General features: G+C 41.5%; 1 protein-coding gene across 5 annotated transcripts in view; it reads right to left on the bottom strand.

Annotated features, from left to right (window-relative positions):
* The window catches only part of NOSTRIN (nitric oxide synthase trafficking), a 78,972-nt gene that overhangs the window by 16,651 nt on the left and 43,356 nt on the right, over nt 1-18,965 (bottom strand). For 4 of the 5 annotated variants that reach the window (XM_064484884.1, XM_010982472.3, XM_010982471.3 and 1 more), the window contains 6 exons: nt 16,238-16,321; nt 13,350-13,412; nt 13,064-13,145; nt 10,861-10,923; nt 8,236-8,334; nt 2,976-3,101 (listed from right to left, as the gene is read on the bottom strand). In XM_064484884.1, coding sequence (XP_064340954.1) covers nt 2,976-3,101; nt 8,236-8,334; nt 10,861-10,923; nt 13,064-13,145; nt 13,350-13,412; nt 16,238-16,321 — 517 coding nt within the window. The remainder of the gene's footprint in view (nt 1-2,975; nt 3,102-8,235; nt 8,335-10,860; nt 10,924-13,063; nt 13,146-13,349; nt 13,413-16,237; nt 16,322-18,965) is intronic. The other variant, XM_010982473.3, reaches the window with a different exon arrangement.

Raw genomic sequence — 18,965 nt, 5'->3', positions numbered from 1 at the left:
TAAAAGGAATCATACAATATCTGTCCTTTTGTGTCTGGCTTATTTCACTTAGCATAAAGTCTTTAAGATTCATCCATGTTGCAGCCTGTGTCAGAATTTCCCTCCTTTTAAGGCTAAATAATATTCAATTGTCTGGACATACCACACATGGTTTACCAGTATCTAGCCATTTTAACACTGCTGTTAAATGCAAGTTGTAAAAGGCTGGCAGTATCTGTGAACATCTATGTCAGTTACATGCAAATTATGATTCTGTGCCCAGTGTCCTGACGTTTGAATCAGGAAGCCTGGAGCTCTGCTCCCCCATGGCCACCGCTTTGTCTAGTCAAAAGCTGCATAATTTTTTTTAAGTCAATGAGAATGAAATGCCTTTGTTTCTGCTGTTGGTCTCCTGAGTTGCTCTCCAAAATCGCAGGTACCAACCATCTGAAGGAGCCCTCTGTCTCCTAGGTAACAGGATTAAAGACGCAGAAGAGTAGTTGCCTAGTAAATGCAACGCTTCAAAGGTCAAAGCTGTTAACCTCCTCTGATAGATCAAATTCTGCTCAGTGGCTTGGACCTCAAGTGGGGCAATCTTCAAAAAGAAAGTCTTTACACCATAGAAAGATCTAGAAAGCAGTTGTTCTAGTTTAGCACCACAAGCAAAGGACAGGACAGAAAACAAAAGCCAGTTTGGGGAATACATCGCATCCCCCCCCCCCCCGGTCCCCCTGCTGGGCAGCTATTTCTTTAATGTGACAAGTGCTAAGCCACTGGCATCCATCTGAGATTAGAATAATCAGTGGCCCCTGGTGGCGATGATAGTGTTTAACAGATTTTAATTACATTTCAGGGAAATCATTAAGATGATCTATGTTTGCTCATGAAAAGAGGCTGAGATAAATTCCACCGTGCAAAGGAGAAAGCCGTATCTCATTTAATGAATTATTGCTTTCCATTCTCTTGTTCTTTTGGTATAAAGTAGGTCGTAGGGAAGCAAGATACTCTGGAGGACCTCAAATCGTCCTCCCGTGCTTTCACCATAGCACGTTGAGGGTCAAAGAGTCATCAAGGAAGAGCAGGTGGAGAGCCTGTCTGGGGCCCAGCATCACGGTAATGCACACTCCTCATTCATACTTTTCAGTTCTTACCGTCCAGACCTTCTGGTTTGTACCACTGGAGAGCTTGGAGGGACTTCATTTTCATCTAAATCGTTTTCATAAAACTGGTCAAATTTTTTGTTCTTCCCAGAGCAAGAACTCTCAAACTTTAGAATGCCTAGCCATTACCTAGACCGCTTCCTAAAATCATTCCAAAGTTCTGATGCACCCCATCTAGCGAGGCGCTCAGGAATCTGAATTTTAACAAACACCCTAGCTGCTCTGAGACATTATCCCAGAGCTGTAATGGGCCACAAGAAAATAAATTTTAAAACCATTTATAATTCTTCCACCCAGAGATAACCACTGTCAACATTTTGATGTATTTTAGTCTATCGAGGTATATATATCTTTCTAGTTATCTATCAAATTATTCAAATTGGTATCCTGTTTTTTCACTTAATATTACACATATGCAATTTCCAATGCCATTAGTTACCCAAACATCATTTTAATTAACAGACCCTTGTGAAGGATTGCTTACAGTGGACTGATTAATTTAACATCCTCGTAATGTTGGCCATTTGAATTGCTTCTTCCTTTCACTTATAATGTATTTTAAACAGAAATCTGTCTTTGGTTTTTCAGCTACTTCCTCAAGATGGATTTATGGAAAGGAAAGTAGGTTTTCCACTGAGGTTCTAGGAGAGAATTAAACTCTAATGTCCAAAGGCATCTATTATCTGAAATGAGTTTGCATCAAGAATGGTTATTAGCCACTATCATCCTTGGGGAACTGAAAACACAGTCACTCAAATTATTTTCTGTGTTCCACGGTTCTACCAGGAGCTCTGTTTCCCTCATCCTACACTCACATATAAACTCAGTGTAGCTTGTGGTATGAGTTTTAAAAATGCTTTCATGTACATACAGTGTCTAAACAGTGCGTTTATTTTCTTCATGTTGTGAGGTTCATGTTTAAATAGTTTTAATTCAGTTTTTATTGCTAGGTATTAGTCCACTTTCTAAATTAGACCCAATTTTAAGAGTGATTACTCTATTGATAGGTATGGAGATGGTGTACAATTTTTTTTCTCACCATGCAACCATAAACAATTCTGCAATCTACATGCTCATACGTTACCCATGGTAGACAGATGTAAATTTTTCTTTAGGATAGATGCCTAAAAGGGACGCACATTTCAGTTTTACTAAATACCATCCTGCTGCTCTCACTAGAGGGGGACAGGAATTCTTATTTTCCAACAATTCTTGTTTGGCAACACTGGATACTGTCGCTTTTAAACTTTCGCCAAATGATTCAATATCCCTTCATGAGTTTCCTGGTGATTATGATTTTCCTTTTTGGGATTTGCTTATTCACAGCTTTTGATTTTTTTTTGAGTGATTTGCCACAGTTCTTTATGTATGTCTTCTTTCCTACTAAACTGTGCACATGCCAAGAGTTGAGATGGTATTTTATTCAATGCTGTATATTATCAGTGCCCAACACAACGTCTGGCATACAAATAACTCCACAAGTAATTATGGCATGAATCGACTCTAAAGGCCTAAAACTCATTTCTGAGCACCTAACACTTAAGCCTTAATTTCCACTTGACTTTGACGGCACTTTTTGAAGTTAGCTGGAGCTACTGTGTCCACTGAGAAGCAGGAGCAGAAATTTGGCCAATGATAATCAGTATTCACTGGTTACTGTGTCCATGGAGAAACTGAAATAATGAGCATGAACAAGCTGTGTCTAAAGTCACCTATTACAAGAGTGAGGGTTATAGCTAAGGACAGATCATCAGGTCATACAAACTGTAAATCTGACCTCCCTTTTCAAGGCCACACAAAACCCCGTGGAAGAAAAAATGTGAATGCATAACTTACCTGGAAGCAGTTCTCCAGTGTGTTCTCCCATTTCAGTCTGGTAGAGCAGCTGGCCACATTCTTTTGGTAGTAATTTTCATCTTCTTTTGCCAACTTCTCAGTTGATTTTTTCAGTTTATTGAGGAGCTAGAGAGAAACGTCAGGGTCACATATTCATGAACACATTTTTGAGAGCCCTTTGTAATTCCAGAGAGAGTTACACGCATCCCGATGATAAGTTCCCCGTCTCCCAGCTAAAGTCACAAACAGAAACTGTGGGTGACAAAATCAAAGCCCTTTCTCGGAAAACAGGGATGTCAAGAGCTGAAAGGGAGCCCAAGGGCCTTTCAGCAGGACCCCTTCAGGTTCTCACAGAAGGAAACCGAGGCCCCAACCTAGGACACGGCGTGCCCTCTTTCATCAGGCCACGGAGGAAGCCCAGTGGCAGGCAAGGAGAAGCAGGCACAGCTTGGGGCTGGGATCTGCCAATGATTCCTGTGCTCTCATTGGGTAAATCATTTAGGCCTTGGCATTTCTTACCCGGATGGGTAGAGTTGTGCAATCAGGTAATTTTTGGAACTAGCATCGGGCCTGGCTACCCTCCTCTCCAGCACCCTCCCTTCACTATATGCCCTCTGCAGTCTAACTCTGGAATTAGACTTCCGGATGCAAGTCCTGGTCCTGCCTGCAGGCGAGCTACTTAACCTTATTTAGCCCTTCATTAGCCACGGTTTTCTCATCTCTGTGGTGGGAACAGTGATGCCCCCACTTCACTGTGTCGCCTGGAGGGTTCAAGCAGGTGACACAGGTCAGGCACGCGGCCCAATGCCCGATGTTTAGTGTCGCCCTCAAAGACTCTTGAGTATTATCGTTACAGTGAGGAGCCTGAGGTACATGCCATTGTTCCAGTCGAGCTATGAACGGCTTGACAGACGCTCGCCTGACGATCTGCTCCCTGACGATCTGCTCCTTCACAAAGAGCCCCCTCTTGCCAATCACCAAAATTGGCCATTCTGAGTGTGAAAATCAGCAATACAAAACCCTCTGACCAGGGTGGCTGAAAGGGATTCTCAAAATGCTCAGACACATCATTTCACATCTTTGAGGAAGTGGTTGTACTACGTAAACGATTCTTGGACTTTAATAAGTCTAGGAATGACCTGGGGTTCTTGGAAAACTGCAGATTTTCAGGGTCCCACAAGTAACAGTACTGACTCAGTAGTTCTGCAGCGGGATTAGGAAATCTTAATTTTCACCACCCTCTCAGATGATTCTGACACAAGTAGTCCTCAGACCACAGTTCAAGGAGCATCAAAGATCCCTCTAATTTAAGGGGTTTAGGAGTTTCAAGGACAGAGACAAAACCTTTTAAGAATGGCCCTGTTTATGTTTAAGGATGTTTTGACTAATGTTTCCGTAACGAAGAACATTCATCCAAAATGCTGAATATTAACACCACTCACTTGATGATTCCAACTGAAATGCTGGCCATTCAGCAGTCCCTCGGCTCCAATGTCTGACTGACATGGGACACAGTTGGTTTTGCACATCAAGTGTAAGGAGACACATTTATCTATGGAAGCCTGAGCTTGTCAATTTCAACCTGGTAACAGTAAAGGAAAGGGCTGAATGTGGACCATGGCTCTACTGGGCTAAGTCACTGTCCTTAGGTTCTTACTGAGAGAGCTCAGGCCCCAGCAACGAGAACGGAGTCACTTTGGAGATGACCACTCACATTCATCAGCCTACACTATACAACTATTGACTAGAAGTTTCTGCTCAGCAAATTTACAGCAAAGAACCCCAAATAGATAGGAATAGAATGTAGAGCCAATCTTAAGGAACTTCTCAGAGATATTTACTAAAGTTTGTCAAAGATTAAATGCTTTTTCTTTTTTCTTTTCTTTCTCTTGGAACAAAGGTTCATTCATTTATTCACTCATCACAACATTTCTTGGGCACACACTCTCTCTCATGTACTAGGCTCACAGGAACTAGACAGGCTCCCTTGCGATCCTGTGTGACAGGTCCCCGGATGATGGTATTTAGGTACCACAAAGTGGGTGCTCACAGAAATGATCCTTGTGTGAATACACCTAAAATGAAAGGAGGAATTGCTGAGGCAAAATAGAAAAAAAAAATTTGGTGAGGTTGGAGCTCAAAGTTTGAGAGAGAACAGCAAGCAAAAATGCTGTCAAGTTAGGCAGAGGCCAAGGTAGGGAGGGTCTTCGGGGCTCCATAAAGGAGCTCACTGGGAAGCCTCTGAAGGGCTTTTGAAAGAGGATGATGTGCTCAGATCCGAGTTTCAGCAAAGTCAGCTTGGCGTGTATGTGGGGAACAGATGAGGAGAGACAACACTGAAAGCCAAGACACCAATTTGTCAGTTAGAGTAACCGAAGCGGTGAGGATGGTGGCCAGGGAGCGAGTAGTAGGGGCAGTGGAGACAGATGTAAGTAGACACATTCAAAAAGTATTTGGTTTAGAAGTTAGAATCTGGAGGATAGGGTGAATGGTGTTATTTAAAGATACAAAAACCAGGAATAAAGAGTACTTGGGGCAGAGAGAAGCAGTGGTTCCGATTTTGGATACTGAGTACTTGTTATGCATCGAGTACCTGCTATTGAGAGTTCTGTGCTGGACACTGGAGATACAAGCTGAATAAAACAGAATGAAGCCCGGGAGAGAAATGGTCAGGCTCAGCAGTGCATAAAGCTCAGGCAGAACATGGGAAGTCCATAAAGGCGTTTAAGAAAAAAACTGACAGAAAGGAAAACCAAGAGAGTAAGATGCTGTTAAGAAAATGTTTTTAGAAGGGGACAGTCAATGATGCTTAATGCTTTCAAGAAGTTAAATCAAGTCAGAACTGGGAAGCACCCAGTGGCTTTGGCAATCAGTGCAACATCGTTTTCGATGGCAAGAACCTGCCAGCAGAATGGTGAGGGAGGCTCGGCTGGGTGGTTTGAGGAGTGAACAGGAGATGAGGAAGTGGAGACAGAGCACAGATAACTCTTTCAGTAAATCTTACTGTAAAAAGGAGACATGAGAATATCTAGAGAACAGGAACAGGGCCACGGAGGGTGTCTCCCTGCTCTCCCAAGACAGAGGGACTTGAGAAGGCTGATGGGAAGCATATAATAGAGGGTACATCCAAGATCCTGGAGAGGGGGACTCATCAAGGGAAGAGTCTCTGAGAGGAGTATGGGGTGGGAATTGGAGCACAGGATGAAGAACTGGCCGGTCCCGCTGCACGTATGACTTCAGCAGGCAGGTGGCTGTGCTGACTTCTGTTTATCCTGTGAGGCTGGAGGCAAGATAGTCTGCTGAGAGTGGGTGGTGAGGAGGGAGCTGCCAGAAGAAAGGAGATGCAGATCAGCTTCTGGTGAGAACCAGGACCGCCGAGCAGAAGACCAGGAAGACCGCTGAGTGGCACCAGACCAGCTCGGCTGGGGTTGGAGATCGAGGGCACTTCTATGTGAGATGCAAAAATGAATGCTGCCTTAGGTGTTTAGCCTTAGGACTGAAAAAAGAAAGCTACCAGGTGAAGTGATGAGGTTGGTAGGGGTTTGTGATGTAACAACAGCCGGGGGCTGTAGTTAACGGGACCAGCTGGAGGAGGGCAGGGAAGGATCACGGACTTCCTCCTCCCAGGGAAGCTGCTAATGAGGGAAGGAAGAGGAAATTCACCACGTAGCTGCCCCGGCTTTTTCATTTGTTGTTGCTCGACATCAATAAAGAATAGCTTCTAATGAGGGCTCCAAACGCCTCCAACGAGGTCCTGGAGCTTAGCATTTTAACATCCTGTGGTTTTGCCTCCTCCTCGGAAGCTGTCTCATTATTCAACACTTGTTATGATCATTTCAAACTGTGAAGATTGAAGTAAGAACCTTGTAAAATCCTGCTAACAGTGAATTTAAGTTATTCAATTAATTGTTTCCTCAGATTAAATAATCACGTTACTTGCAATGACAATTTTCTTTTTTCTTTTAAGAGTGTTTTGGGTTGCAGTCAGGTTGCCTGCATTTCCTTAGGGGGACTCCACCTTTGGGGGAAGACATTGAGAGGATATTGACTATTTCAAAGGTTTCCAATCAGGGGCTTACACCAGAAGAGGTGTGCAAGATAATCGACTGGGATGCAGGCAGAAAGTATTTAATGTTCTGCCTACACTCCCAGATTATTTATGCTCATTTTTGCCTGAAAAAGTGCTCGAGTTTACTCTTATTCAATATATGAGTTCATATTGGTGTCTGCACATGGGCAGCTGAGGATTCTGCAGTGTCCCGGAGGAAGAGTGGGAACTTTACAACACAAGACGCTGATGTGGATCCTCACAGATGTCTTCACTCTCAGCATCCTCGGACATGTGCCCACTGGCAGGAGTCTGGGTCACACAGATTTACAGATTATCTAGCTTTAATTGGGTTAATACACACAAAACTAACACCTGCCTTAAAGAGACTTCTGCTAAGAAGCTGTAGATGGACGTTAATACTAACAAGGCAAGCACACGAAAGCCGCAGGAAAACGTCAGAGCTGACTCTTTCTCAGGCTCTCAATTACGGGAGCGTCATCACCCACGTGAAAGGCAAAACCTGGCATGAGCTAGTGAGAGCTGACAAGAAGTTGCCCCCCAAATTTTACATTATCAAGAGGGCTATTAGAAATATGAATTCATATTTACTATGGTTAAGGCTGAACCCTGCCCCAAGTACATATTTTGACTGGATGTGTCGCTAATGTAATGACCCTATGAAGACATCACGATTAGCTAAATCACTTACAATATTGTTTCATTTTTATATTATCCTTCAAACATTTCTACTTTATGTTTTATAATGTTCATAACGTAAGTATAATATATAAGGCATTAGCTATAATAGACAATATAGGTAAAGCACATCAAATAGTATGTTATGCGTATGTATTTGTTTACTTATTTGGGATAAATATACAGGATAGGTATATTATGTTATGTTATGTTACGTGTATACATTTTTAACTTACTTGGGGTGTGAGCTGAGAGATGTTTAATAGGGTTCCATATCCAAAAAATTGGACACCATTGGTTTAGTTTGCCATCTGTCAATGATACTTTTAAAACTATAGGCGGACCAGGAATGATTTAGGATCCCGTCTCACCCTGCCACAGAACAGCTCTGCAGAGACCCCACACAGAGCAGCAATCAGCCCACTCCCTGGGCCTACAGCTGAGGGCAGGAAGCCCGGGACAGGAAGCCCACCCACCCTAAGCCACATGCCCTCAGTGGCCACGAGAGGTCACCTGCTGCTTCTCCTTCTCAGTCGTAGTTTGCCTGGAGCGTTCTACATGCTGGAAAAGTGCTTCGTGCTTCTTGGTACTAACCATCAATTTCTTCTTGGCCTACAGCAAACACATACCAAAAAAAAAAAAAAAAAAAAAGATCAGAAACTGATACCAAGAGAAAAACTCTCCTGCTCTGAAGTCACGTTCATGCTCTGGCTTGAATGAAATGTTGTGTTTTGAGTTCTTCATTTTTTGCCCTCACCCCAAAAATCTGCCTAAAATATCACAGTGGCTAACATTTTGCCCTGAGAACCATTGTACATTTTTTCATTACACTGAGTTCATTCAAGAGGGTTATACATCTTGTAAATCGCCAAAGGCGAGCAAACCTCAAAAACATTGCTCTAGCCAGCATCATGGGAGGGAACAGCTTTACCGCATACAAAAAACATCCCAACAAACATGGAAGGCTGCTGGCATCCTCCTCTTAAATCAACATGGGCCACAACTAAGGTCATTTTAAGATGCTCTCTTAAAACTTAGAGCAAAAGGGAAATTTTGCTCCCTGATGTTCAGGCTTGAGAGCCAGGCACCTGCCTGGTATCTTGTGAAATGCCCTGTGCTTGTGGTGGGGAAGGTGGAGGGAGATGGGAAGGAAGAAGCATCTGAAGTCCACCTACTCTGTTGAAGCCCAAACCTCGGAGCAGGCTACAATTTAGGTGATGGCTCCCTATTCTACAGTCCCAACTTGGCAGACGGTGATGCTTCAGGGTTAAAATAAACAGAACTTGGTTTGAGTGGATTCAGCCTGTTTAGGAACTGGGTTGCTAGAAAGATGGTATGGTTTTTCATCTCAAGTTGCAAGGACCATAAAACTAGGTAATGAAGGGAAAAGCCCAGGTCTGTCTTTCCCTAGGAAACCAGAGACATCTTCTAAGCATATGAAGCCTCTAACAAAAGGGAATTCAAGGAACAAGAGGCTCGTAGACCCTCCCCTCCCTCCTCCCTCCTCCCTCAGTCACACACCCACTGATAAAGGAGAGCACGAGGAAAGAGCATCTGGTTCTTTAAGGCTTTCATTTGAGTCCCCAGTACGGACGGCACTTCATTACTGATGTGCTGAATCCCTTGAATTCTAGCCAGAGAGAAAATTATATAGATCAAGAATTTTATGTTCTCTAATTTCTCTGTCAATCTTTATAAAAAAAATAAAATGGTTTTATTTAGAAAAATTACTTGGTGGAAACTGGAAAATGCAAAAAGATGCTTTTTGTTTTTAAAAGCCATTGTGGCTCCTGGGCATGGTTTCTCTCTTTTGGTCCATTATATTGAATTTCCTCTGAAAACTAACTATTTACAGAATGAATCTTGAACAGCAAGTCCTGTTTAGAAAGCTCATAAAATCAAGAGCAAAACTGAAAACGAATGATTGGGCACATTTTGAGACTTTTAAATACTTACTATAAAAATGATTCTTGTGAGCATCCTCACAGTAATACTATGGTGGGTGTAGAGATTCATTTGTCTCAAACATTTCATATTAATGTCCTTGGTCTTATGGAGTAATTGGTTTCAGAAGGAGCTTCAGAGGCAACGCCGAGGGCTGTTTCTGAGGGTGTCTCTGCGTATTTGGCACTCTCGGCTGTCTACTTGGGAAAGAAAGTTCTCTTTGGGCAGTCACACTTTGGAGATGAAAAAGAGAATTTCAACTTTTGGAGCACAAGAACTCTCAAAGGGGATCACTGTGTTTCTGAGCAGATTCCTTCTCCACTGCCCTCTAGTCCTTCCTACTTGAAATGAATTCTTCCTAAACTGGACTGTTCTAGAATAATCTGTACATATTTAAGGGCACCATCTGTGAGCCTCTCTGGTTAAGGACCTACAATAATATGTTGTAAAGTCTTGCACTAGATCATAATTCCTCTCCTTAGAATTCATTCACTATTTCCCGCACAGATGCTTCCTAGCCAACCCCATTTTAAATTACATGGAAATAAGAACCGTATCTTAGTACACTGCGGTCCACAAAGAGAGCGGATCGGACGTACTTGTGGAATCAACACAGGCTTTCACCTTTACACATCCTCACCCACCCCGCACTGTGCCCCTCTCACAAGTGAGGTGGAGATCACAAACGCCCTTCTGTAAAAGATAAAACCAAAACTCAGTATTTATATCCTGCCCTAAGTTACAAATTTACACAGAGAGGCAGCCAGTGTAGGTTACGGTGAAGAGCCATGACCCTGGAGCCTAGCGACTTGAACAATTCTTGGTTCAACCATTAACCAGTGTTGTAACCTTCCCACCCACCTGTAAAATGGGACAACACAAGGTCAGACACCACGTGGGGTTGTTGCGATGATTCAATACATAAATATATATAGTACATGACACACAACAAATGCTACCTGTTAGCTATAAATAAAAACAGTCTTTAAAGTTCTGCTCCTCTATTGGTTTATTTGAAAGATACCCTCCATGTAATAACTCAGATAAGGAAGCATTTCTCTCTTCAGTTAGCACTTAAATACTGACTCTCTCACACACACACAGACACTAAAATACATGATCTCATTTGTGCAAAAGCCAAAGGCTTCAATCCTAAAACCTGAGTTTCCATAAATGATATTTGTGTATACTTGCCTTAATTTGTTGATTCCAGTTGCTAATGACAAGATTTGCTGTCTTTTCGACTTTGTTCTCAAGCTATCAAAGGAAAAAAAAATTTTTTTGCTGTCTTCTTGTTGTATCACGGGGCTGGCTTCTTAATTTATACAATTAGTATCATGATTAATAGGAATTTAAAAATCCTATAGTGGACACATTCCATGAGAAAAGTAGCCCAGCTCTTTACCTCACGTCAAGAATTTCTTCACAGGATTTAGCCCAAATGCATTTGGTAAGATAATTATTTCTAATATGTAACTATGTAAAAACAATATAAATGGGTATAAACTGTGTGGAGGAAGATCTTGCACAGTTTGGTGTCACTTCCCGTCCCATCGCTTCCTCTTCAGCCTCATTCCACGTGATTCAAACTTTAACACTGTGAGAATTGGTAAAAGTCCTAGAAGTGCTGATTTTACCACGTATCTCACTGCCCCTAAGTGAGTACTGCTTTAATTTAAAAGAGACTGCATTCTTAGTCATAATTAACTTTTTCTCCTACTTTTAAATAGCCAATGGTGGAGTAATAAAAATGGTGAGAATGGATCTAAGGCAACCCCTCAAGATCAGACTTAAGGGCAGAACCTTTCTTCCAAACCCACAGATCAGCCATCTCTCCACCACTCCGAGATCGAGCAACACTGCACATTTTTCAGTTGATTAAACTTGGAATCTGTGGTTTATTGCAATACCATGCATATCATTTTATGCACTATGCCACTTGTGACTATGTATGCGACTGAAAAGTGGAACGAGTTCACTTTAAAAAAAATTCTGATCTTTAACCTTTTGTGAGAGAATGCGGCTGGATAATAGGGATGCAGCGGGGCGGGGGATGCTGAAAAGATTGAGCTGGACCAGCAGTAGGGGGTGTCATGACATTAATTACCCACAGCGCTGTGGTAAGGACCACAGCACTGTACCTGATTTACGTAAGTGCTGGGGAGATGCTAGTGATCATCATATTATCATGTGGTACGGAAATATTTTGTAACTAATGAAATACACCCTGGTGTTCCATTTGTATTAAGTCAGTTCACAAAGGCAGAAGATTATATTGCTTTCTAGTATTACTGTCAATTCCCCCTTATCCAGGCCCTAAGTAGAGCATCCCATTCTAGCAAAAATACACGGATGTCCACCAATCATCAATTCCATTTCCTGACTGTTTCATGAGTTTGTATCAAGTTTTTTTGGTGTCATTTCTCTTCCATCAGTGCTTTCACAAATCCCCTCAGCCCATGGGCTTAGCACCTTTAAGACCTGCTTTATTAGGCTGTGGTCACTTGAAACTCCCCTTAGCTACGCCCCTGCCCTTCACAAAGACCTCCTGTTACTGCTCTGAACTTCTCACCTGAACCCGGCCTTGACACGGAAAGTGACCGCGACCCCTCCCCCATAAGAGCTGAGCTGCATTTATTAAATACCCCTTTACGGTGCCTGAAAATATATTTTAAAGTGCTTACGGATTGTACGACACACAAGTAAGAAAAATGAGCACAAATGAAACTGTTCTGGAGGGAAAAGTCCACAGAGACCAGAGAATGGGCTATACAAGAGGACCGGGTGCCTCAGAAGGGACTGTTTAGTTATTTTGCTTCAATTATAAGGTTGTTTGAGGATTATACCTAGTATTACTTTTACCTCATCCAAAGCTGGTAAGTATAGAAAAGTATTTCTTTTTAAAAATTGTGCTTATAATTCTATTTACAAAAGGATTATCTATTCACTGGAAAACAATGTAAATATTTAAAAAGTCCAAAAAAAGGGAAAAAAATAGCCTCATTCTGCTATCTAGCGATAATTCTTATTAACATTCATGGTTTTTCCTATGCATACATATTTATTTTACAAAATTGAAGTCATATTGTTAGATTTTCTCACCCTGTTTTTTAACACCATATCCCTATGTCATTAAATTCTTCTATAATGAGATTTTAATGGTTGCATAATATCCTATTGCTTGAATTTATCATACTTTATTTTTGGATGATGAAGTTTGTTTTTTCAGTACTATAAACAATGCCTTAACAAACATCCTTGTACATAATCTTTGGGATGTGTTTATTTTTATAATAAATCCCTGAAACTTAGTGTCACTTTTAGATCACCTTTTATTTCTTGAGCCAAAGACAGAAATCTTGCTCAAACAGGGAAGAAAAAGATTTTTTTGACTCACTGATTTTCTCTTCTTTTCATGTACACTTAGGACTTGATGAGTTGGTTTTATTGCTTCCAGCTCAATTGCTTTGCCAAGTTTTCTGGAAACAGAACATAAAAGACACACAAGCATAGTAGTATTAGGATTTATATCCCCTTCCCAAATTATTTTCTGGGGAAATAAGATGGTGTGTTACAGCACATCTACTCCATGAAAGTTTGGAGCATCTGTAGCACGCCCTCGTTAAATATGTACGACTCCCTCTGGGGTTGGGGTTGGGGCCAGGCCGGGGGGCAGCACTCACTGATGCAGGTCCGCTGTAGATTTCATGCCCTCCGAGACCCAGGCCCAGGCACTGACGAGACAGCTGGAGGCAAAAACAAGGGAGCACAAGCGTGGGTGTCATTTTCCCAGGAGTTTGAGAAATAAAGCATCATGTCTGATTCATTGCATTCAGTGATTGCACTCATATTCCTCATCTTGTTTCAATTTCTCCATGGGATTAAATTCTGCCAACATATTTATCTGCACTATAGTCATTACATAAACTGCTTTTTTTTTTCTCCAGTCATTTTTCATTTCCATTTCCATTTCATGTCTGTAGAAAATGGGAAATGAAGTGGCCGAGGGTGAGAAGGCATTTAGAACAGGCGGGAGCATGCTAGGGGTAAAAGACCCTTAAAGGTAATCATTGTGGACTCTTCATTTCACAGATGAGTAAATCAAGGCTCAGAGAAGTTAAGTGACGGAGGACTCAGGAGCCCTGGTCACATCCTGTGTGCTGCTCTTGGGGTTGGGGTCTAGCTTCTATTCCTTGCTGGCTTTTAGGACAACAGCTCAGATATTTATTGTCTTGTGAGCAAGTAACTCAATCTAACAAAAGGACAGCTCCGCCCTGTTCCTAGCAGCACAAAGGGAATATTAGAAAATGTGATGCTATTTTTCTCCTACATATGGTTGGCCTTCTAAAGTCAGAATAACCCCATTGCCATCAATAAACCTCAGGGACAGAGGCCAGTGTAGACTTTGATGGAGGGGTGTGGGGAGAGAGATGAAAGCAAAATGGTGCAGAGGTTTTGCCTCCAAATGACTTAGGCTGCACTTGGCAGCCACAGGATGGGAGAACTAGACCAAAGGCTGGCAGATTTTCTGCCAGGCACAAAACCGGGCACAGGAGAATACCTGCTATATGCTTCCAATTCTAGGAAATTCCAGCAAAGACAAAATAATCTCGACTGAAAAAAAAAAAAAGCAAATCAGTGTTTCCTGGGGACTGGGCTGGGGGAAAGACTATAAACAGGCATGAGGAATTTTTGGTGTGATAAAAATGGGTATGTTTTGATTTTGGTGATGGCTACAAGGTAGATACTTATGTCAAAATTGATTAAGCCATGTGCTTTAAATGGGTGCATCTTATTGCATATAAATTAAATCAATAGAGTTGATTTTTCTTAAAGGAACCCAGGCACACTTTTGGGAAGAGACTGACATTTGCCCCTCGGGGGAGCTGGGTGCAGAGCAGGAAGGCAGGGGTGCTGGCCTCACAGGGGAAACACACTCCCCTTTGTTTCCTGTGTGAACTTGGAAGAAAATTACGTGATTTCTCTGACCCTCACTTAATTGGTGTTTCAGAAGATAAAAAAAATGTGGGTTATTATACAAGTACCAAACACAAATTTTGGTATTGATAAAAGTTCAATGCTTCTTATTAAATATTGTTGTCAATCCTAGTTAAACATTCTGTTCACGCCAACTCCTTGGGACTAGCACGCTGGATGCTGGGGTTCCAACACAGTAAGACACACCCCCTGCCACTACACCTCTCATCCCTCAAAAGGTAATCAGAACTTAAGTTGTAATGAGCACTCAGGGAGCTTTGGCTCTTGTCAGGTATTAAACACATTTCTTGTATTATTTTATTTAATCCTCATAGTAATTATATGAGATAATTTCCATCTTAATCCACAAAGAGGGAAAAAAAATTGTCCTAATTCACCCAGCTGGTAGGTGGTAGAGACCAGATTTAAACCTGGGCAGTCTAAATAAAGTCTACTTATACTCAACCACCGTGCCCTGCTGGCTCCTTCACAGTCCCCTAGAATACCGCACTTAAATCAAGCCCAAAGTCAGGAGCAATTTCAAAGCCGTTATTTGCTGTAACAGATGATGCCTAAGGAGGAGTAGGAATGTATGCTCCAAAAGGCTTCCTTTTTGTCTTCCCCTCTTTCTTTTATCATCAAAAGAGACCTTGGAAGTGGCACTGCCATTGGGTGACATCTGCAAGCATTAGTCAAAAATCTCTGTGACAGGTGATCACTAATGGACCATTTTTTTGAATACCAGTATCTTTCTTCTCTCCCTCAAGAGAAGTATAATTGATTTCATTCTCAATTGAATCAAAAAAAAAAAAAAAAAAGTGATGGGGAGGGTACAGCTCAAGTGGTAGAGCCCATGCTTAGCATGCATGAGGTCCTGGGTTCAATCCCCAGTACCTCCATTAAAAAGAAAGTTAAATAAACCTAACTACCTCCCCACAAGAAAAACCTAAAAGAAAAAATAAAACAAATTAAAAAAAAGAATAAATTTTTAAAAATGTGAACCTTTTTTCAACACCCAATGTGCTAATCTCTTTACACACATTCTCATTTAATATGCACTCCCCAAACACACACACACACAGTGAAGCATAGTGTTACTCCATGTAACAGAGGAGGAAACTGAGGCACAGGAAGGCCAGGTTCCTTGTTGAAAGTCATGAATTTGAGATAAAGTGGGATTCACACTTCCTGACTCCAAGACCCTCCGGCTTAACAACCCTGCCTTCCCAGTTAAACAGCTTCTCCAAGGCCTTTTATGAAGATGGGCTAAGGAGTCACTAAGACACAGGACGAACCCAGCTCTGCAACTGATTATCTGTGTGACTGGGCAAGTTTCTAGAATTCTCCAAGCCTGAAGTCCTTGTCTGTAAATAGGCTCATAAAAGGACTTCTCAGGGGTCGTGATGAAGATTACATGCAAACTGTCCACAAAAACATTTAACACAGTATCTGGCACACAGTGAGTTCCCAAGAACTAGGCGCCATGTTCCATACTGTAGACCTGCCCCATCTGTAAGAGCGAGCTGGAACTGAACATAGGTTGCTTTTTATTCTTTTTAAGAGTGATTCTGCCTTACGTCTTCTGTATACTTACTTTTTCTTTGTGCTCTGTAATGCTTTGCTCAGCTTGGTTGCAAGTTTCTGAAGTCCTTTGGCATAGTTAATCTCCAAGTTTGCCCTGTTGGCAATGGGATAGTTGTTAGCTAGGATATCCTGGCCAGAAATCAAACAAAACCACACACACACACACACACACAAACACACACACACACACACGACTCAGGCTGACAATGCAATCAGTGCCTGTGGGAAGAAGAGACGATCTGTTTACTGTAAAGATCCTCTTGTCCTAGGTGTAATCCTTAAGGATAACTAAGAGGATCCCACTAAGGAGAGGGGTTTTACTGTAACCTTCTCATACACTAGTGTATGGGGTGAATGGTGTTCCCCTACAAAAGATGGTTACGTCCTAACCCCTACTGCCTGTGAGTGTGGCCGTATTCGGAAATACAGTCTTTGCAAACAATCAAGTTAAGATGAGGCCACCAGCGGGCTAGAACCCGATATGGATGTGTCCTTATACAAGGAAGAAATCTGGGCACAAGGACACACACAGGGAAAACACCATGTGAAGACAAAGGCGCAGAGATCGGATGATGTATCTACGAGCTAAGGAGTGCCGAAGGTTAACTGCCAGCAGATCCCCAGAAGCCAGGGGAGAGGCAAGGAAGATTCTCTCTCATGGCACTGGGAAGGAGCCAGCCTGGCTGACATACTGATCTCAGACTTCCAGCCCCCAGGACTGCGAGACAACAGATTTATGTAGTTTAAGCTATGCTAAGACTGTAAGTTACAAAGTTCCCCGTCTGTAATACCCTGTAATGTCAGTCCTAGCAAATGAATCCAATCACCTCCCTGCTTATCCTGGGCCATCAGCACTGTCAGATTAGCTCTGGATTACAGTATCTGGCAATACAATACAGTAACAAATTATGACAGAATTAACCAAACAGTAACTTTCTAATGGGCCAACACCAGATTTATTTATTTATTTTTAACATTTTTTATTGATTTATAATCATTTTACAATGTTGTGTCAAATTCCAGTGTTCAGCACAATTTTTCAGTCATTCATCGACATATACACACTCATTGTCACATTTTTTTTATCTGTGAGTTATCATAACATTTTGTGTATATTTCCCTGTGCTATACAGTGTAATCTTGTTTATCTATTCTACAATTTTGAAATCCCAGTCTATCCTTTCCCACCCTCCACCCCCCTGGTAACCACAAGTCTGTATTCTCTGTCTGTGAGTCTATTTCTGTCCTGTATTTACGCTTTGTTTTTGTTTGTTTTTGTTTTTGTTTTTTAGATTCCACATATGAGTGATCTCATATGGTATTTTTCTTTCTCTTTCTGGCTTACTTCACTTAGAATGACATTCTCCAGGAGCATCCATGTTGCTGCAAATGGCATTATGTTGTCAGTTTTTATGGCTGAGTAGTATTCCATTGTATAAATATACCACAGCTTCTTTATCCAGTCACCTGTTGATGGACATTTAGGCTGTTTCCATGTTTTGGCTATTGTAAATAGTGCTGCTATGAACATTCGGGTGCAGGTGTCATCCTGAAGTAGATTTCCTTCTGGATACAAGCCCAGGAGTGGGATTCCTGGGTCATATGGTAAGTCTATTCCTAGTCTTTTGAGGAATCTCCACACTGTTTTCCATAGTGGCTGCACCAAACTGCATTCCCACCAGCAGTGTAGGAGGGTTCCCCTTTCTCCACAGCCTCTCCAGCATTTGTCATTTGTAGATTTTTGAATGACGGCCATTCTGACTGGTGTGAGGTGATACCTCATTGTAGTTTTGATTTGCATTTCTCTGATAATTAGTGATATTGAGCATTTTTTCATGTGCTTTTTGATCATTTGTATGTCTTCCTTGGAGAATTGCTTGTTTAGGTCTTCTGCCCATTTTTGGATTGGGTTGTTTATTTTTTCTTATTGAGTCATATGAGCTGCTTATATATTCTGGAGATCAAGCCTTTGTCGGTTTCACTTGCAAAAATTTTCTCCCATTCCGTAGGTTTTCTTTTTGTTTTACTTCTGGTTTCCTTTGCTGTGCAGAAGCTTGTAAGTTTCATTAGGTCCCATTTGTTTATTCTTGCTTTTATTTCTTCTAGGAGAAAATTTTTGAAATGTATGTCAGATAATGTTTTGCCTATGTTTTCCTCTAGGAGGTTTATTGTATCTTGTCTTATGTTTAAGTCTTTAATCCATTTTGAGTTGATTTTTGTATATGGTGTAAGGGAGTGTTCTAGCTTCATTGTTTTACATGCTGCTGTCCAGTTTTCCCAACACCATTTGCTGAAGAGACTGCCTTTATTCCATTGTATATTCTTGCCTCCTTTGTCGAAGACCAAAAGTTTGCGGGTTCATTTCTGGGCTCTCTATTCTGTTCCATTGGTCTATATGTCTGTTTTGGTACCGATACCATGCTGTCTTGATGACTGTAGCTCTATAGTATTGTCTGAAGTCTGGGAGAGTTATTCCTCCAGCCTCTTTCTTTCTCTTCAGTAATGCTTTGGCAATTCTAGGTCTTTGATGGTTCCATATGAATTTTATTATGATTTGTTGCAGTTCTGTGAAATATGTCCTGGGTAATTGGATAGGGATTGCATTAAATCTGTAGATTGCCTTGGGCATTGTGACCATTTTAACAATATTGATTCTTCCAATCCAAGAGCATGGAATATCTTTCCATTTTTTAAAGTCTTCTTTAATTTCCTTCATCAATGGGTTATAGTTTTCTGTG

Source organism: Camelus dromedarius, chromosome 4 (genome assembly GCF_036321535.1).
Source record: "Camelus dromedarius isolate mCamDro1 chromosome 4, mCamDro1.pat, whole genome shotgun sequence".
NCBI lineage: Eukaryota > Metazoa > Chordata > Mammalia > Artiodactyla > Camelidae > Camelus > Camelus dromedarius.
The sequence above is the reverse complement of the archived record's forward strand: the minus strand, read 5'-3'. Positions and strand labels throughout refer to the sequence as shown.